This window comes from Scyliorhinus canicula, chromosome 7 (assembly GCF_902713615.1).
Source record: "Scyliorhinus canicula chromosome 7, sScyCan1.1, whole genome shotgun sequence".
Taxonomy (NCBI): Eukaryota; Metazoa; Chordata; class Chondrichthyes; order Carcharhiniformes; family Scyliorhinidae; genus Scyliorhinus; species Scyliorhinus canicula.
Window position 1 is genome coordinate 178,462,609 of NC_052152.1, and position 21,882 is coordinate 178,484,490.

Consider the following 21,882-nt stretch of genomic DNA (forward strand, 5'->3'; position numbering starts at 1 on the left):
GCCGGTCTGGCAGTACCAAGGTGCCCGGGTGCTAGATTAGCACTGCAGGGGTCAGGCCGGAGGGGGGGTCTTGCCACTTGGGGAGTAAAGGAGAGCTGAGGGGGAGGGGGTTCCTGGGGGCCTCCCCAAGGTTGGGGAGTGAGGGGACGGATCAACAAAGTGGGGGACCTGAAAGGGGGGGAAAAGATCGAGGCTGGCGGACAAAATGGCGACCTGATATGCAAGGGGCCTTTCCTCCAGCAGGAAATCCCTCTAAATGTGGCTTCGGCAGAGAGAATCTGTCCGGGGCCAAAAAAAGCGGTTTGGACTGCGAGATGTTTGTCAATGCTGCAGCTGTGAGAAACACCCGGTAAACGTGCCCGACAGTGGACATTAACTTCACTCCGCTGAATCGCGCTCGAATATTCCAAAGATTGCATTGACCCTTCTACCGTACTTCCAATTAAGCTGATGTCTGTTATTGTTGGTGACTAACACTTAAATATTAATTTAGAGCCAGTGGAATAATTGAGGTCGGCAATGCACTCTGTGATGTAATCTGGGTAGTGGAGCATCAAGTCAAAGAATATGTAAAAAGTGTAAAATTAAACCATTTACTTCAAATATGTTTAACCTTGTCCCTTGGTAAATAGTAGCATTCTTGAATTGTAACTTGTGCAATGAGATATCACTGGTAGAATAAATGAAACTCTTACGACTGTTGTCACTGGTACCCCAACCAGAATTGCCAATCATTGAACATTTCTCATGTCTTTTATCTTTTGACAATGCCGTAACATGATCATAATGGACACACTCACCTGCTATCGACTCCATGGAATACGAATAAGGATCTAAATATACAAGGTCTGAAAATCCACATATTTTCCGGGAGGGGGCAGTAGGGAGAACATCCCAGCATAACTGCCATCGTACATCAGGTGGGATGGGGCCCACTGTGGAACCCATGGGCACATCAGCCAGGGGGACATTCCTATTGAATCCTGACAGAGTGACCACAGGAAGTGATGATGGAAGTAATACAAAAAGGTTTAATTACACACTCAAAATACAAACACCACTGCTCGAAGGGTTCTCCCGCCCAGACCCACATCCGGGTCGACATTTTTATCTCCATCAGGCTTCTCTTGTTAAGGGAAGCCATGCCCCCTTAACCAGGAAGTTCATATCCTGCCGAGGTCACGAGGAACCTAATACTCCACACTCCGTGACCCTCGTGAGGGTTACAACACACCTCCCTCCCGACGTCCTGAATGACATCCGCCATGGCGAATTGTCGAGAAGGCCCTCTTGTCCTCTTTGCCATGGGCTGGTGCTTGGGCAGCCTCCACACGGAACCTGGAGGCACATAGCGCACGGGGGACCGTCGTTTTCAAACGGAGCGCAGAAGCAGCACCACTGTAACCATTCCTGCATCTGTGCCTGTGTCTTTGCCAACCCCAGCTGGTTGTGTGTCCATGACACGCTGAAATATCATTGGCGCAAGCCAATGATACCCCAAAAGGTAGCTGGGTGTATTCATACAAGCCGCAGTGTGTATTCAATGGCACAAATCTACCGAATTCTGGGTCCAAAATCAGCTGAATGTAAGCATAGCTCATGTTGAGCTTCATGAAGGTGCAACCTGAGTGAGTTCGAGGTATGGGGTAGCGGTCCAAATGCAAAACACAGTTGACCGTTATCTTGTGGTGCCATCCAGTTTTAGCACGGGTACAACTGCCATTGCCCAGTCCCCGAATTGCACAAGGCGGATGATGTGCAAATTCTCCAAATTGTCGATCTCAGTGCCTACCTTTGGCTGCAGGGCATTTGGGACCGTCCAGGCACAGAAATAACGTGGTTGCTTTAATGGGTCTCCGCAGATCTTGACCGTGGCCCCTCGGATAGTGCCCAAACCTTTCTGGAAAACCTCCGGGATATTGTCAGTCCTTACCTGGGCAGATTTGGCAAACCCAATGCCAGTTAAGGTGGAGACGCTTCAGTCAATCTCATCCAAGCAAACTAGGGCCACCCCCATGTACCACAACTAACAGGCAAACAAATGGATTGCTGCCCGTACTCGACGGGAATCACCAAGGCACCAGCAGTTTGCAACAGTTCTCCCAGAAATGTGGCCAGTCGCGCATCCGTGTCTTGTAAAACCAAAGCTTGAAGAATCCGGAACTGATGCGGTTAAAAGTGCGCTGGCTGACGACAGAGACGACAGCCCCAATATCTAATTCCATCCGTATTGGGTGGCTATTTATGTGGAGCGGGATGATATTGGCGCCACCTTCGGCATAACGATGCAATTTAATTGCTGGTAGTCTTCAACATCTGCTCGGGGTGGGGGGATCATGCCTAGCTGGATGGCGGAAGGGTGGGCCCTTTCTCGTGTGCCAGGTCGGGGGCCGGAATCATTGGGTCTTGAGTTAGTGCTCCTCGGGTGGTCAGGCATCCCAGGCTGAGGACCCCTATGCCCTGCAGCTTCTGCACCCCTTGCTCTGCACTTTCACAGGATATGACTATTTCGACAGCCCCAGTAGGTCCAAATGCCATTTGGCCAGCAGTTTTCTCTGCATTGTGGATAATGCAAACCAGCCTGTCTTGCAACGCTTTGGGCAATGATGCCTTGAATTCACAGAACTGTGCGAGCTTCCTCAGGTGGGCCAGAAATTTGGTCATGGACTCCCCTGGGTTTGGGTGGTGATATGGAAATGGAAACACTTTACTGTGATGGGCAGCTTGAGGGTTGAAATGTCGCCCACCAACCTGACCAATTTGGCTAAAGACCGCGCATCAGGTGCACCAGGATATGTTAGGCTCTTGATTACGCTGTATGTGGCAGCCCCACAAGCTGTGAGGAGAATTACCATCTGCTGTTCGTTCCCGATAATGGCATTTGTATCAAAAAATGCTGCATTGGCACGTATTGGCACTAGTCATCTGTACCTGCATCAAAAGTTTCAAGCTTCCCTATGTGTGGCATATCTGCTGTCGGTAAAGCAGCCTCCTAAGGCCTTTGAAAAGTGGGCTGAGTTCGAAGAAGTTGGCGCCATTGGCAGCTCTACTTTATCCTCGTCGCCAGTTGTAACAGAGCGACAACAGGAAGTGATGATGGAGGCAAAGAAAAAAGATTGAATTACACACTTAATATACAATAACCACTTCCCGAAAGGTTCTCCCGCACAGACTCACATCCCAGTTGGTGTTTTTGTATCCACCAGGCTTCCCTTTAACAGAGAAATTCATATCCCGCCTAGGTCATGGGGAACCTAATAGTCTACAGCCCATGACCCCTGTGAGGGTTACAACCCCTATGTTTTGTTTTGAAGTGACAGTTTTCCACACCATTGGAGGCACATTGAGACACATGTTATCTTTGAGAGCCTAAAAAGAAAATTAGCCTGCCCTCTGAGCTAGATGGAATGGATCCCACAGCAGCATTTTGAAGAAGAGCAATCAAGTTATCCCGTGTCTTGGCCAATATTTGTTCTTAAATTTCTGAAATCCTCTCTACTTTCACCCCATCAGAATAAATTTATCACTGTATTATACATATGGTGCATTGTAACACATGAAGGAAAGTTAAAGTATTTCCTTTGGTAGTCCAGGCTTCAATCCTGAACTGGACTCTCACATGGGCTCCAGAAGATCCAGTTGCTAGGGAAATCTGATCACATTATAGCATATGTTGGATCCCACTTAAAGCCCAAGATATGGGAATTCCAATGTTCAGAGCCATTGCACCTCCCCTCTCCACCCCCCTTACATGTTGACTGTATCCCCATTGACCCTTCCCACCATCCTAAAAATTCAGACCCATATCATTCAGAGTTTCTTTTGCAGTTTTTCCTTCAGCTAACAGCTGTAGCTCAGCAGGTAGAACTCTTCCCTCTGATACACAGAGCTCAAGTCCCACTGCGGACAATTACCGACACTGAAACAACTTTGCAGCATTTGAGGGCACTGTGACGGGAGCTGTCTTTCAGATGAGATGTTAACCTGAGGCTCTCTCAGGTGGCTGGTAAAGATCCCATGGCACTCTTTTGGAGAAGAGCAGGGAAGTTATCCCGGATGGCCTGGCCAATATTTATCCCGCAATCAATCAACAACAAGACAAAATTATGTGATCTGTGTCAGATTACTCCTTAATCTGTGTGTGATTTGGTTGCTGTGTGTGCTACGTTATAACAGTGTCTATACATGTAGAGTACGTTACTGACTATGAAGCACTTTGAGACATCCAGTGATCATGAAAAGCACTATAAAGCACTATTTAAATGTAATTTTTTTAAAAACTGCTGAGTTCTCTTTCCACCAGTATTTTTAGTGGGAATTCCATGTCTGAACATCCTTTCACGATTAAAAAAACCCAAAGATTCCTATCCTGTCCTTACATTCTTTTGGTGATGACCATAAGTTTATGCCTCCTATTTATAGAATCGCTAATCAGTTAAAATAGTTTATTCCAATATATTTTATGGAAACCTCACATAATTTCTAACACCTTTCTCCCCTTCACCGAGTTTATTGTAATGAAAGGGAGCCCTATTTCTTTAGCCCATCCGCATGGCAACAACCTCTTGGTGAATTTCTCCTGCAACTTAAGAACTGGAGTAAGCTTTTCAGTTCCTCAGACCCGTTCTGCCATTTAATAAGACCGTAACTGATCAGGTACACAACTCTGTTTATCAGTCTTTGTCCTTTATTGCTTTGCTTAATTAATATCTACTGGTCATAACTTCTCAATGGCCTTGATATCCTACTTACAATAAGGCAGCCAAAACTAGACATCATACTCTAACTGCAGCCTAACTAGTGGTTTATATAGGTTTAATATTCCCTTTTTGACCTAATACTTAAATGCTTCAATTTGTGGAATCTAGGATCCCACATATGTTTTTGTTTAAAGCCGCTTTATTAACTTGTCTTGCCATTTCTTAAGATTTCTGAACTGTTTAGACTGTGTCTAAAGTTTTACCATTTTGTGTATGTCGCCTCTCCTTATTTTTCTTTTCAAAATGCATCACTTCGCTTTTCTTTGCGTTCTTCTATCCATCTACTAATTTGCCTATTTTGCCAACTTTCCCTGAAGTCACTTTATTTCACCATACTCCCTTGTTTCATGTATCAGCAGTGTTTGATATTGTATTCTTGTCCCGGTAGCAGATGATTTATATGCATTGCAAAGAGCAGACAACTGGGGACTGCACTGTATGTACTTTCAGTCTCTCAAAGCTCTTTGATTCTTCACCCGATTTCCCTTAGTAACCATAATTTAGACAACACGCCTATATGGCACTTTATCTATTTCCTTTTGAATGTTCAGTGTCCAATGTTTGCATATACCCTCCAAATCATCTCTGGCTTATCGATTCCCTTCCTTTTATGGAACCTTGGTTCTTGCATTTTGAAACTATTTTAGACCAATTCTAATTAGGCAAGTTTTTTTCAGACAAATAACAATCTAAATGGACTAATGACAGGTATGAGAATGTAAGTGAATGTAAATGGTTTTTTAAAAATCAAATGTAATGGGGACAATTTCCTTGACAGTGAACTTTTCTAATCACAGGGCCCATCCAACCATGGACATGATTCATGAAACGGCAAATATTTCGAACTATCATTTTAAATAATGGCTTTAACAGCATGACACCAAATGTTGGCCATTATGTTTACACAAATGTTGTTAATTGGGCGGCAGGAAAAGATTTTGATTAGCACTTTTCCTCGAGAATGGAATAAGCATTCAACCTACCAAAAGTCTCATTCGAAATGTAAATTTTGAGTTGTGGAATTAAAAAGATTACAGATGCTTTATGTATGTTAAGTTAACACAATAAAGTTGCTCTGAATGTGGCTGATGTTGGAGTAATTTCCTGTTCCACTTTGTGTAATGGTAATCAAACAATGCCAGTTAGCCAACAGGAGGTATTGAAAGGACACATCCCTAGGAAGTGACTGCAAAGCTTGATGATGACATAAGGAAATCAGTGCAGTATTTAAAATCAGGCTTAAATCAATGTATCACTATTTTACAGAACACTGTTGACTTATTTTGTAATCTTACGAGAAGTCAGTGCTCATGTCAAAGTCAAAGTATATTTTTAGACTTATCTAACAATGCAGACATGAATGCAAGTCTAATATTTGCTGGATTTTAACAGGCTGGTTTTTATTGTTATCAGTCCCAGGAGAGGAAGAACGGTTAAAAGTTTGCATCAGAACTTATTTGGTGGAGTCAACCAAGAGTTTCCTGCATGTAACAGCACGAGAACAAAACAAGAACTTTCAGGAGTTCAGAACAGATGTGAAAACACGATGGACGTAGGGATCAAGAAGGGAAAAAAGGTAATGATTTCTATACTTTGACCTTAATCTTTCATAAATTCATGTCCAAACTCATTTTAACTTTAAAATGTTAAATCTGTTGTGTGCCAGACATAATGTAGAATTTGGAGGTATACACACCCACAGCTTCCTTTCGGGAAACTCACATCCATCAAAGTGTGCAAACCTTTCAAACCATTTTCAGAACTGTAAATGAAAAATATCACTTTGCTGGGAGTACCTAACAATTAGGGGCTATGCTGACCCAATGTTATATCTTTTGCCACGGGCGGCTGAAGTTCTGTCACAGCTGGGGTGTGCATATGTAAGGGTTTCTTCCAGACGGGCAATTGTTTGGAATTTTAAAGAAATGGCTGAGGTTTCAGTGTTTGGGAATCAAGTTTGCATGCAGTTGTTTGGTGTAAACATCTGCTCTGTGCAGAAAATGTTCCTTTTGTATGTCACTGAAATGTTTTCCCAAGACACAATGGCAATCATGACAAGAGTGATATGGTTCAGTTGTCTGATGAAGTTTTTTTGTAGAAATGTATGCAAGTGATTATTCAGCCCATACTGCTTTGTATTTATTCAGCCTATGATATTTTGCAAAGGCTAAAAAACATTTAGGTTTTCCACTGCTTAAAATTTGTGACATTAATTTCTTGTTTAAATAAAAAGGATTTGACTGGACCCATGTGCTTAAAGTAACTAATACTAGGGCAGCACGGTGGCGCTGTGGTTAGCACAGCTGCTTCACGGCGCCGAGGTCCCAGGTTCGATCCCGGCTCTGGGTCACTGTCCGTGTGGAGTTTGCACATTCTCCCTGTGTCTGCGTGGGTTTAGCCCCCACAACCCAAAGATGTGCAGGGTAGGTGGATTGGCCATGCTAAATTGCCCCTTAATTGGAAAAAATGAATTGGGTATTCTAAATTTATTTTTAAAAAGTAACTAATACTTCACAATAGTCCTGTGTACCCATGGCTTCCTCTAGCATCCCAGAAACAGTGTGAGAGAAATTGGGTCTGTTGGCTCTTTCGTTGCGGAGTGTAAATGCCCTTAGCACTCCAAAGATGTCATAAATGAAGGGGCATTTTTGTGCTTGTGGGTAAAGTTGTGTTGGATGCCATATTGGTGAGGGCATTGCTGCATCCATGGAATCAGCAATCAAGGAAGCCTCAACAGTTGAGTCTGAGCTCAAGAATTCGCAAGATGTTGACCGAAACCCGAACACAGACTTGCACTTGTCATGGGCATGTAGAAACCAGGCACTCAGCACCAGATTGTCGGCAGAGATAGGCAGAAATTGTGGCAGAATGTGCTTGTTTGAAAAAGAAACAACCTTCAGGCAAATGTTGCAAAAGAAAGTGCCGTATTAATCAAATGGGGAACTGAATGAAGGAAAAAGCATCCACCTGGTACAAAAAGAACATGAGAAAGAACTCGATTTACAGTCCGAGATGCACTCTCATTAAAGGTACCGGCTATTGCCAGTGAAACAAACCATTACTGGGTCACTCCATTACTGGATGGTCAGCCAATGAATTTCTTTTTTTTTTAAATTTAGAATATCCAATTCATTTTTTCCAATTAAGGGGCAATTTAACATGGCCAATCCACCTAACCTGCACATCTTTGGGTTGTGGGGGTGAAACCCACGCAGACACGGGGAGAATGTGCAAACTCCTCACAGACAGTGACCCAGGGCCGGGATTCGAACCCGGGTCCTCAGCGCCGTAGGCAGCAATGCTAACCACTGTGCCACCGTGCCGCCCTGGTCAGCCAATGAAGATGGAGGTGGACACTGGGGAAGCCGCCTTTTTGGTACCAGAAACTGTTTATCAAGAAAATCTCCGATATATTGTTCTGAAACCCTCGAAGACAGTGTTATAGACCTATACTGGAGAATTGGTTCTGTTGAGGGGCTGTATTGATATAACAGTACATTTAGATGGACAGATGGCAAATTTGTCCTTGCATATAGTCAAAAGAAATTATTCAGCACTAATGGGAACAATGCGGTTGGAAAAGATCAGATTAAATTGGGCCAAAATAATTCCTAGGGCTTCTTTCTCTATCTGAGCATAAGTCTGAGCATAATCTCTTGACACATTCTGAATTAGGCTGACCCAAAATCTTGAAGAAACGGTGGGTTGGGAAGCATGAAGGATATCTCAGTAAAGCTGGAGATCAAGGCAAGATGCTTAAAGGCTAGGTCAGTGCCCAACTAAATCAGATCTAAGACAGAGGTGGAATTAGAACTGGTCAGAACTGGAGTCTTGCACCCGTTAACCTGAGTCGTTGGACCATGCTGATCAAACCCGTTGTGAAAAAGAGATGGATCTGTACACTTTTGTGCTGACTTTAAAGTCACTATTAATCCTGTACTATGCAGAGCAGTGCCCTCTGCCCTTGATTAATGTCTTATTCGCTGGGTTGGCTGGAGGTCAACATTTCAGTAAAATTGACTTCAGTCAAGCATATCCAGCTTCACAACAGTTCTTGATGATTGTGACACACAACGGGATATTTAGATATAAATGACTACCAATTGGCATCACATTCCCACCAGTGTTGTTCCAATGAAACATGGTCCAAATTTTAAGTGGATTAGACGCAGTTCAGTGTTTCTTAGATGACATCTTGGTTACTGGAAGGCTTGTCCCGAATCTGGATATTATTCTAAAACCCTTACACAATCAAAATAAAATGTGGAAATGTAGGGATCAATGTGAGAGAGCATTCGTGCAAGCCAAAGAGGTGCTATTCAAGTCAGAAATCCTGACAAATTGTTGCCCAAATTTGCTCCGGCAACTGGCATGTGATGCATCATCTTATGGGATTGTGGTGGTGGTTTCCCACATAATTCCCACAGGTGAATAGAAGCCAATAACCTTCACATCCAGGAGCTTTAATAAGGCCAAAAGCAATTATGCTCAGATCGAGAAAGAAGCCCCAGGAATTATTTTGGCATTAAATGGTTGGTAGAACCAGAGGCCTGGCAGCAGATACATGTTGATTACGCCAAAACCTTTGAAGGTTTTATGTTACTCATTCTAGCCAATGCTCACTCAAAATGTTCTGAAGTTGGCATCATGAAGACAATGCCAGCGGAGAAAACAATTGAGAGGTTGGGTGAAGTCTTCAGCAGATTCGATTACCCTGAACAACTCGTGAGTAATAATGGGCCGCAGTTCATTTCACAAGAGGTGGTACACTACTTGAAGGAGAATGGAATTCAACATATCCGATCCACTTCTTATCATTCTGCCACAAATAAGCTGGCAGAACATTTGTACAGACGATGAAACATTCATTGCAGCTATCTAGAGACCAAGGTTCATTGTCTAATCACCTGAATTAATTCCTGTTCACGTACAGGAATACTGTACACTCAACAGCCCAAGTTTCTCCAACGTTACTGGTTGTTAGACATAATTACTCATAGCATTCAATTTCCCAAACCACCCAAGACAAAATAAATCATAGGGAAAAAGCATGAAAGATCATACAGTGAGAGAACAAGGTGAAACGTCACGTTTTTCACCCGGGTCAAGAGGTTCTGGCAAGGAGCTATACCACAAGTGAAAAGTGGATACCTGCCACATTTTAGCACAGACAAGACTGGTCTTCTACACCGTACAAACCTGAGACAAGATACTATGGAGACATGCAGATCAACTTTTGACGACAAAGTTCGACCTGCCAGAGATAGAGCTGACAGATAGACCCAAATCAAGCTGTGCCAAGAAACTTCCCGAGAAACTGACACGAATTGAACCAATTGGGGAAGGCAGCACCTCAGTTGCGAAATAGACCAAGTCAACCTCAGAACACTACGTCGACTCCAGTTAAGATGACCATGGACAGCATGCAAACCAAGCCAAAGACACCAGAGGTTGCAGCAAGCACTAATAGGCAGGCACCTGATGTTTGCTGACAACTACATAGAGAACTGTTAAGGTACCCAGATTAAGGGCAGCATGGTGGTGCAGTGGTTAGCATTGCTACCTCACGGCGCCGAAGTCCCAGGTTCGATCCTGGCCTCAGGTCACTGTCGTGTGGAGTTTGCACATTCTCCCCGTGTTTGCGTGGGTTTCACCCTCACAACCCAAAGATGTGCAGGGTAGGTGGATTGGCCACGCTAAATTGCCCCTTAATTGGAAAAAATAAATTGGCTACTCTAAATTTATTTTCAAAAAGTTATCCAGAATAGGGCCCACGTTAGAATATAAACTGGACAAGGCCCCAACAGTTTTCAATTTGCAAATTGTGAGAAAAGGATACTTCGCCCCAGGAGTGATCCACTGATAATTAGGGATCTTTTATATCAAAACAAACTTCATTATTCACACTTTCTGCAGACATTCAAAAGGAGAAAGCACACAGCTTTGCTAAGATTGCAAGTTTCCCCATGATGCAGAGTGACATTGACTTGCACGTATGTCGTGTTGCGGGTGTAACACGTCAACTTTTCCCTATCCAAGAGATTCTATTCCCTTAACATGCAGTTAGTGTCTGGCCACACTCAGAGAATCATGCAAGTCAATGCCTGGCATCCTGCCAGCAATGATGCCTCCATTCTGTGGCAGTCTGCTGTGCCAACTAGGTTTGAACATCATGGCAGCCAAAAGGTGTGTTTCTGTATTTGGCATTCAGGAAATTCCCAAACCTTGAAATGATTTAAATTAATAACTCTATATTGCTGGCAGTATTAATATTTTGTTCAGTATATTTAAGACCTGACACATGTCTGGGCAGTTGTAACAGTGCAACAGTGTACCATTATGCTTTGGTAAAATTGCGCTCTCCATATAAATGCTCCCTGGTCTGACACAGATACCATAGCCTCATTCAATGCAATATATAAAACCCTTACAAGTCTCTGGGCTCAGGGAATCCCTTCTCATACTTTTTTACATAGCAAACACTATGGAGACTGGTTTAATCAAATCATTGCCTAGCTATCACTTGAATAGACAAATTACAAAGTATGTCATTGAACCATCTATGCCCACCCAAGCCACACAAAACTCGACAACATTTGGTTTCCCGTGTTGTTTAATGAGGAAAGGTTGGGCATGTTGGTCCTGTACCCACTGGTGTTTAGAAAAGGAAGAGGTGAGTTGATTGAAACATATAAGATCCCAAGAGGTCCTGACTTATTGGATGAGGAGAGGATGTTTCCTCTTGTTGACAAATCCAGAACTAGGGGTCTAAAAATAAAGGGTCACCCATTTAAGACTGAGGTGAGGTGAACAGAAAATAGTGAGCGTTTGCAACCCTTTCCTCAAAAGGCATAGGAAGCAGAGTGTTTGAATATTTTTAAGGCAGAGGTAGATAGATTCTTGATGAACAAGGAGTGAAAGGCTATCAGGGGTATATGGGAGGTTACAATCAGATCAGCCATGATCTTATTGAATGGCCAAGCAGGCTCAAGGGGCTATTCCTGCCCCTAATTGCTCTGTTTGTATGTTCCCTCCCCAGTACAGGGAGGCAGCAATGAAAAAACATGGTGACCTTGACACCCAAGTGTTCTTAATTTTCAAGGTACGCACTTCACTCAATAGGGACCTTAAAAGTGGGCAATGTTGCAAAGGTGACTGCCAAGAGTCAGGTGTCAGAAACTGGACCAAAACTCAAAATAAATACTCCTTCGAGGCAGCATCTGTGAGTTTGATCCTTGCAAAGAGAGGTGTAGGTGTGAACATCCACCATTACACCCCCATTATATAACAATGATTTCTGCTTTGAATTATTTATGTGGACATAGAAGCATTGATCAAAACTGACTTCAGATAATTAATCTTAAAGACAGATTAGTTGGGAAACCAACAAAACATGAGGGGCCATAATTCCAGCAAGAAGAATAGAACCCTGCTGAACAACCAGCCAACACAGGCAGTTAGAGAGACAGAGTATAAACAATGGCCCTGATCTTCCATGATGTGGAGATGCCGGCGTTGGACTGGGGTGAGCACAGTAAGAAGTCTTACAACACCAGGTTAAAGTCCAACAAGTTTGTTTCAAACACTAGCTTTCAGAGCACTGCTCCTTCCTCAGGTGAATGAACATATATAGACAAAGTCAAAGATGCCAGACAATGCTTAGAATGCGAGCATTTGCAGGTAATTAAATCTTTACAGATGCAGAGATAGGGGTAACCCCAGGTTAAAGAGGCGTAAATTGGCTCAAACCAGGACAGTTGGTAGGATTTTGCAAGCCCAGGCCAATGGTGGGGGATGAACGTAATGCGACATGAATCCCAGGTCCCGGTTGAGGCCGCACTCATGTGTGCGGAACGTGGCTATAAGTTTCTGCTCAGCGATTCTGCATTGTCGCGCGTCCTGAAAGCTGCCTTGGAGAACGCTTACCCGGAGATCAGAGGCTGAATGCCCTTGACTGCTCTGTTCCCCAACTAGAAGGAAACATTCCTGCCTGGTGATTGTCGCGCGATGTCCGTTCATTCATTTTCGCAGCGTCTGCTTGGTCTCGCCAATGTATCACGCTTCGGGACATCCTTTCCTGCAGCGTTTGATGAAGACAACATTGGCTGAGTCGCACGAGTATATACCACGTACCTGGTGGGTGGTGTTCTCACATGTAATGTCGATGATCTGGCAGAGATTGCCCTGGCAGGGTTGTGTGGTGTGGTGGTCTCCGTTCTGAAGGCTGGGTAGTTTGCTGCAAACAATGGTTTGTTTGAGGTTGCGTGGTTGTTTGGAGGCAAGTAGTGGGGGCGTGGGGATGATCTTGGCAAGATGTTCATCTTCATCAATGATGTGTTGAAGGCTGCGAAGAAGATGTCGTAGTTTCTCCGCTCCAGGAAAGTACTGGACGACGAAGGGTACTCTGTCGATTGTGTCCCGTGTTTGGCTTCTGACGAGGTCGGTGCGGTTATTTGCTGTGGTTCGTTGGACCTGTTGATCAATGAGTCGAGCGCCAGATCCCATTCGTACAAGGGCATCTTTCAGCGTCTTTCAGCGATGTCTGTTACGCTCCTCCTCGTCTGAGCAGATCCTGTGTATACGTTGGGCTTGTCCATAGGGGATGGCTTCTTTAATGTGTTTGGGGTGGAAGCTGGAGAAGTGGAGTAACGTGAGGTTATCCGTGGGCTTGGGGTAAAGCGAAGTGCTGAGATGACCATCCTTGATGGAGATGAGTGTGTCCAAGAATGCAACTGATTTTGGAGAATAGTCCATGGTGAGTCTGACAGTGGGATGGAACTTATTGATGTCATCGTGTAGTCGTTTCAGTGATTCTTCGCCGTGGGTCCAAAGGAAAAAAATGTCATCGATGTATCTGGTGTATAACGTCGGTTGAAGGTCCTGTGTGGCGAGGCGATCTTGTTCAAACTTGTGCATGAAGATGTTGGCATATTGAGGTGCGAATTTGGTCCCCATGGCTGTTCCGTGCGTCTGGATGAAGAACTTGTTGTCGAACGTGAAGATGTTGTGATCCAGATGAAGCGGATGAGTTGCAGAATTGCGTCTGGAGGTTGGCAGTGGTCGGTGTTGAGTGCTGAGGCTGGTGTAGCAATGCCGTCGTCATGGGGGATGCTGGTGTAGACTGCCGAGACGCCCATTGTGATGAGGAATGTTCCTGGTTCAACTGGTCCATGGGTGCTGAGTTTCTGTAGGAAGTCCGTCGTGTCGCGACAGAAGCTGGGCGTACCTTGTACGATGGGTTTCAAGATGCCCTCGATATAGCCAGAGAGATTCTCACACAGAGTCCCATTGCCTGAAACGATAGGACGGCCTGGTGTGTTGGCCTTGTGTATTTTTGGGAGGCAGTAGAGATCTCCAATGTGGGGAGTACGTGGGATGAGAGCACGTAGGGTGCTCTGAAGATCTGGATCCAAGGTCTTGATCAGTCTGTTGAGTTGGCGGATGTGTTCCTTGGTTGGATCTGCGGGTAACGGTCTGTAGTGTTCCTGGTTGTTGCGTTGTCGGTATACTTCTTTGCAGTAGTCCGTTCTGTTCAGTATGACGGTGGCCCCTCCTTTGTCTGCTGGTTTGATCACGATGTTGCGGTTGGTTTTGAGAGCATGGATGACATTGCGTTGTGCTTGGGTGACGTTCGGGGCTGCCTTGTGAATGCGACTGATGAATCTGGCATTGACGCAACTCCTGACGGCTTGAGCATATATGTCGAGTCTAGGGCAGCGGCCTTCCGGAGGGGTCCAGTTCGACTCTTTCCTCTTCGGTTGCCGCACTGCAGATCTCGCGGTCTGCTGTTCCGGTTCATTGGTCGTCTCCTTGGGTTTGCTGTCGGCCTCTTGGGGTCTGTGGAAGAATTCCTGGAGCCTCATTCGCCTGATGAATTCCTCTGTGTCTGCCGCGAGACTGATGGGGTCCATTTTGGTGGTGGTGCAGAAATTGAGCCCTCTGCAGAGGACTTCAATTTCGTCTGGTTGAAGGGTGTAGTCCGACAAGTTGACAATAGATTTCCCTGTATTGTTTTCTACTGTGGTACCGGGGGAGGCTTTGTTGCTGCTGGTGCTGATGCCGAGTTTCTCAAGCTTCCTGTTCTTGGTGTTCATATAGGTGGCATAGTATGGTTGTCTCATCTGTTTGGCGGTGTTCCGCAGCTGGTCTGCGGCGTGCTGAGCACAAGTTGAGAATATGGCCTCTATCTTGATTTCCAGGCTGCGTCGTCTGAAGATGAACATCTTGCCAAGATCATTCCCACACCCCCATTACTTGCCTTCAAACAACCGCGCAACCTCAAACAAACCATTGATTGCAGCAAACTACCGAGCCTTCAGAACAGAGACCACAACACCACAACGTGCCAGATCATTGACATGGATACCACCATTACACGTGAGAACACCACCCACCAGGTACGCGGTACATACTCGTGCAACTCGGCCAATGTTGTCTACCTCATACGCTGCAGGAAAGGATGTCCCGAAGCGTGATACATTGGCGAGACCAAGCAGACGCTGCGATAACGAACGAATGAATGGACATCGTGCAACAACGCAAAATCGCTGAGCAGAAACTTATAGCTAAGTTCCGCACACATGAGTGTGGCCTCAACCGGGACCTGGGATTCATGTTGCATTACATTCACCCCCACCATCTGGCCTGGGCTTGCAAAATCCTACCAACTGTCCTGGCTTGAGACAATTCACACCTCTTTAACCTGGGGTTACCCCTATCTCTGCATCTGTAAAGATTCAATTACCTGCAAATGCTCGCATTCTAAGCATTGTCTGGCATCTTTGACTTTGTCTATATATATGTTTCTGGAACATACCTCTTCATTCACCTGAGGAAGGAGCAGTGCTCCAAAAGCCCATGTTTGAAACAAACCTGTTGGACTTTAACCTGGTGTTGTAAGACTTCTTACCCTGATCTTCCAGTCACCGAATCGTCAGAGACCAGTGAAGCAGTTGAGTCTCCTTCATTAAATGTTTTCAAGATAAAGATACATAGTTTTTTGAAGAATAAAGGAATAAAGGGTCATGGTGTTCAGGCGGGAAAGTGGAGCTGAGTCCACAAAGATCAGCCATGATCTCATTGAATGGTGGAACAGGCTCGAAGGGCCAGATGGCCTACTCCTGCTCCTAGTTCTTATGTTTCTATGTTCTTATGACCATACATTTGACCCAAGATGCACTTCAGGACCCCACAGAAGGCCTGACACACAGATCTCCATGGGAATTGTCTGGGAAGTTTGAACTTCTGACAGACAATATCCCTCCTTCCTACCCTCGACAATAATCACTGGCTCTAAGGAAGAGTCAGCGACGTCGGACAATCTGAATAGTTACCCAGGAAATCTTAGACAGCAGAAACCTACTCTAATTCTTGGGTTACTACAGAAGTACCACCTCGAATCACTCACTCTGATCCTTCTGACCTCCTCCTTACCCTCTGACAATTCCCCCACCAACCTGACCTGGCTACCCCTCCTGACCACACTAACCACAAACACCCTACTACCCTCCCAGCCTGATTTGACTGCTCCTTCCACCCCAAATATCCAGTCAACCTCCAACCCACCCACTCATCTACCCATCTACCCACCTCACCTCCTATCCACCTGCCACACTACCTATCTGCCACCATATTCACCTGACACCGTACTCACTGTAACCGTACCACTGTAACCGTACCCACTTGCCACCAAACCTACCTGCCACCTCATACACTTGCCACCTCATCCACCTGCCACCCTAACCACCTGGCACCCTACCCATCTGGCATGCTACCCGCCTGCCACCATACGTACTTGACACACCAACCACTTTCCACCTTATCCATTTTCCACATCACACACGTGCCACATCACACACCTGCCACCCTAACCACCTGACATCCTAGCCACATGATACCCTACCCACCTGCCATCCTATCCACCTGCCACCTCACCCACCCCACCCATCTGCCTCAACCTTGACCTACCCTACCCATTCACTAACATTCATCCATTCACCCACGCACTAACTTGACTGGACCTTTAAACTGATCATATGGCAGCTGTGCTGTAAAAATGGAACGTGTCTCTCTCGCCCAACTCTACTACACTACAATGAAGTTCTTTAATCGATGTTTTTCTCCCCATCTCTGGTAAACCAGACTCAGAAGACCTGATCAGAAATGCAGAGCAGTGTCAGGACTTGGAAAATTGCGAGGTGAACAGTAAACCAATGATGATTGCTACTCTGCCGAAAATCTTCATCATTATCTTTTCTTCTGATTTAAACTTACCTGAAAGCCTGTTTCATATTTATTACTGAAAATCGCAACATTCACAGAGTATAAAGCACTCTCTCTAAAACACATTCTGCTGTGGACAACCGAGAGGTGAGGAGAAAGGGGGAAAGTTATCCCACCATCTGGCCTCACGGTAGCATGGTGGTTAGCATCAATGCTTCACAGCTCCAGGGTCCCAGGTTCGATTCCCGGCTGGGTCACTGTCTGTGTGGAGTCTGCACGTCCTCCCTGTGTGTGCGTGGGTTTCCTCCGGGTGCTCCGGTTTCCTCCCACAGTCCAAAGATGTGCGGGTTAGGTGGATTGGCCATGCTAAATTGCCCGTAGTGTAAGGTTAATGGGGGGATTGTTGGGTTACGGGTATACGGGTTACGTGGGTTCAAGTAGGGTGATCATTGCTCGGCACAACATCGAGGGCCGAAGGGCCTGTTCTGTGCTGTACTGTTCTATGTTCTATGTTCTATCTCTATCCCCGTCTGTAACCCTGCAAGAACCTTTGCACGTTCCAGATGACGAGGATGGCTGTTGTTGGTGCTCACATGGTAGGAAGCTGACCTTGCATCACAGCAGTCCGAGCGTCAAGTGCAAAATACAAATATTGGGCATCTTGTGGTTGTACTGCAATGGAAGTTGCAACATCAGATGCTGCATCATGAGTCCACAAATGTGTGAACAGAGCTGGCCACCACTTTCAGGGATTGAGAAACCCGACAGTTAAAAGGAACAAAGAACTGCCACATCCAACAGGCAAGTTCTATCAGTCCGGTGGAGCAAACCTGTCCCAATCACTCCCACTCAATCTCCAGACAGCCCATGGGACCTCACTGTCCCTGTTCTTTCCATCCCTACACGCAATCCCCTCCAAGATCTCTATCTCCTTCACGACCTCTCCCTCCCGGAGAATGGCCAACGCCTAACTCTTCCCATGATGTCTTCGCCATTATCTCTCCCGCCCCACCCTCTGCTATCACTCTTAAACTCAGTACTATGCTCCTAGACCCCTCCTCCCTCCCCTAAGTGACTCCCTGATCTTCTTCATTGCCAGGGACATTCTCAGAAGTCCCCGGCTTCTACCTTGTGCCATGGGCTTTCCCACCCGGCAGCCATCCAATCTCCCAATCCGTCTGGCTGCTGTGCAGGAAACTGAACATAATAATTCTGATCAGGTCCTGCCACTAAATTAGGCACAATCTGCAAATGTGATATTGGACGTCATTTTTACTCCCAGCTGTGAGCATAGTTTGGCAGACAGTCTGGAAGGTGTAGCATAGATACCCAGCTGATTTTAGTAATCGGCTACAGAAATATTTTGGGATTACATCATGCATTCCGTTGTACAGTACTGCAAACTGGTTGTTCGGAAATCTAAAGGCATAGCAACAGGAGGAGGAAAGTTTCCATGGTTTCTGGTTGCATTTTAAGATTTTCGATAATATGCAGGAATCATTTTAAAACTTGTTCAAAAATTGGCAGAAATAGGCCGCACGGTGAGGGGGTGCATGGGCGGTGTAGTGGTTAGCACTGCTGCCTCACTGCGCTGAGGATCCAGGTACGATCCTGGCCCTGAGTCACTGTCCATGTGAAGTTTGCACATTTTCCCCATGTCTGCATGGGTCTCACCCCCAACAACACAAAGATGTGCAGGGTAGGTGAATTGGCCATGCTAAATTGTCCCCTTAATTGGAAAAAAAAAGATTGATGAGGGTCCAGGAACCCTGTATGTGCAACATTAGTGCCAACAGTCTCTTGGTAACACATTGCTGAAAAGAAAGACATGTTGCTGAAGCTTTTCGTCTTGTACTCATCAGGATAATCATAAGAATATCAAATTTCAAGCAATCATAACAATTGATACCACAGGAAGAAAGGGTGCTGATTAGCCAAGGCAATGCCATGGAGAAAGAACTGTAGGACCCCCAAACTCCAGGTAATTCAAAAGAGGTGCAAACCCTGAACATATTCCTTTTGTTTGCAGCGAACTGCATATGAATGCAAGCCTCTTCTAGCAAGCATAAATGAGTCATGTTATGTGCTTGATTCATTAAAATTAGATCAGATGCCAGCTTCCCAGAGGGTGAAGTCACAAACATTTCTGCTCCAGACAGCTCCGATGGAGACCTTGATAGGGGCAAAGTTCAGAAAAAAAAACAATGGACATGAATACAGAAGGATGTGTTGCACTGCGTGACCTGCCAGAAAACCAGCTGTTTGTGATGAAGAGGGTGGAGGAATCTGGCTCCAACTTGGCATAGGTTTTTGCAAAGAACCTGGAGCCCAGCCTGGTTGCACGAGGTGGCAAAGATCTCTGAGGACCTACTTTGGAAAACAATGATGACATACAAAAGAGAAAAAGCTAGAAAATCTCAGTAGGTCTGGCAGCATCTGTAGGGAGAGAAAAGGTTAGACAAAGAGTCATTGGACTTGAAATGTTAGCTCTTGGGGGCGATTCTCTGCACCCCACGCCGGGTGGGAGAATCGCGGGAGGGCCGGGCGAATCACGCCACGCCGCCCTGGCACCACCCGCGATTCTCCCACCCCCCCCAAAATGGCGTGTCGCGTTTTTCGGATGGGCCGAGCGGCCTGCCGAACCCGACCGGTTCATGCCGGCGCCAACCACACAGCGCGCGACCTCTGTGTGTGGGGCCTGTGGCGGGCGGAGGGAGGATCGAGCACCACAGGCGTGCTCAGGAGATGTCTTGTCCGCGATCGGTGCCCACCGATCATCGGGCCGGCGACTCTAAAAGTCGCACTCTTTTCCCTCCGCCACCCCGCAAGATCAAGCCGCCATGTCTTGCGGGGCAGCGGAGGGGAGACAGCAACCGCGCATGCGTGGCTTACGTCACTTAGGTGCCGCCGGCCGCGTCATTCCCGGCGCTCGAGATTCACGCGCCGCCGCTCCTAGCCCCCTCGGGGGGGGAGGGAGAATAGGGGGCGAGGAACGGCCTCCGGCGTCAGCTGTTTGTCTCCAGATGGGAGAATTCTGCCCCTTTTCTCTCCCTCAGATGCTGCCAGACCTGCTGAGATTTTCCAGCATTTTCTCTTTTGTTTCAGATTCCAGAATCCACAGTAGTTTGCTTTTATCCAATCATGACATTCACACTGAGCGGGATTCTCCAACCCTCCCCTACCGGGTCGGAGAATCGCTGGGGGGGGGCGGCGTGAATCCCGCCCCCGCTGGCCACCGAATCCTCCGGCACCAGATATTCGACGGGGGCAGGAATCGTGCCGCGCTGGTCGGCGGGCGCTCACAGCGGCCCCCCTGGGCGATTCTCTGACCCGCGATGGGTCGAAGTCCCACTCGTTCTATGGCAAGTCCCGCCGGCGTAAATTGAACTAGGTCCCTTACTGGAGGGACCTGGCAGCGCGGGCGGGCTCCGGGGTCATGGGGGGGGGGCGCGGGGCAATCTGGCCCCGGCTGGTGCGGCGCCAAAGGCCTTCCACGCCGGCCGTTGGGGCATAAACCACTCCAGCGCCGGCCGAGCCCTTGAAGGTGCGGAGGATTCTCCTTGATTCTCCAACCCCACGCCTGGTCGGAGAATCCCCGGAGGACACGGGAATCGCACCCCGACGCCGGCTTCCCCATTCTCCGGCGCTGATTCTCAGCCGCCTGCGGGATTCCTGCCGCGCCAGTCGGGGGCCGTTGACAGCACCCCACCCCCTCCCCACCAGTGTTTCTGCGGGCCCCGATGAGCCGAGTGGCTGAGTCCCGCTGGCGTGGGTCTTGTATGTTCCCACATGGCGGGGCCTGGAAGTTGTGTGTGCGGGGATGGCCTAGTTCTTCAAACTACCAAGGGTTTAGACTCAAGACAAACACAAACGTTTAAAGGAGGGCTTTTCCCATTACTGAACTCAAGTAGTATTTAGGAAAGGGCAATAGCTGTAGCGGCGAGCTCAAAAATGGCAGTGCAGGTGTCAAATCAGCGTTACTCGCTGACTGACATCACAATCTACCTATTCTGCGTACCTCTGCCACATGCTTCTGCAGCCTGTGCTAACTCTCTTGCAAAAGATGGCATTTGGAATGGAAACTGCAGGCACCACATCTTCCAAATCTCCTGCTCTTTCTGCGGTTCTGCCTTACCTGCAGAGCATTTCCAGCATCTTTCTTTTGGATCATTTTTACTTACCTCCAAGTGGTCATCAGTCCACAGTGCAAAACTGTCCCCAGTTAGGCTAGCTCTATTTTCTGTAAACAAAATAGCCAACCAAACACAGAGGGCGCGATCTACCGTCTGCATCCCTCCAGAATGGGGGCGTGACACGGCTGGTAGATCCCAGGAAAGGCCTCTTCTGAGATTTATCCGGCTTGCCAAGCCTCACATTTTGCCCACTTTGGGGGATTGAGCCCGGGGGTGTCCTGCTCCTATTAGGTGAAATGTGGGTGGCTCAATTACCCTCTAATTGGGGTGTTGGGGGGTCCAGGGTCCCGGCATTGTTAGGTCTCGAGACCAGGATGCGTGCATTGGGTGGGGGCTCTCGTGATTAGGGCATGATGCGCGATCAATAACCACTGAAACGAAGGAGTAGTCCGAATTGAAGGCTTTAATCTACAAGATGTTTCCCTAGCAGCTCGAGTACAGACAGAAGGTTGGCTGCTGGGAAACACGGGTTCTTATACCCCGCCTCATTGGGCGGAGCTACCTTACGTCCCGACCAATGAAATGCAAACACTTGGGCAAATGAGCAGCGAGCCTTCTGCACCAATGGTATCTCACACTCTCAGGTACCGTAGTACCTCTAGTCATACTACCACAGGGCATTAGATCGGAGCTCCTTTGTGCAGGAAATGGGACTAATTGTGGCCTCAGCGGGGTGTTCCCTACTGATGACCGAAATAAAAGAATCG

General features: G+C 46.8%; 1 protein-coding gene across 1 annotated transcript in view; it reads left to right on the forward strand.

The window, feature by feature from the left end:
* The first annotated feature begins 6,273 nt into the window (after nucleotides 1–6,273).
* Nucleotides 6,274–21,882, forward strand: part of ccm2l (CCM2 like scaffold protein) — a 66,066-nt gene continuing 50,457 nt past the window's right edge. Inside the window, exon 1 of the mRNA XM_038803379.1 lies at nucleotides 6,274–6,336. Within this exon, the coding sequence (XP_038659307.1) occupies nucleotides 6,307–6,336 (30 nt within the window). The 5' untranslated portion in view covers nucleotides 6,274–6,306. The remainder of the gene's footprint in view (nucleotides 6,337–21,882) is intronic.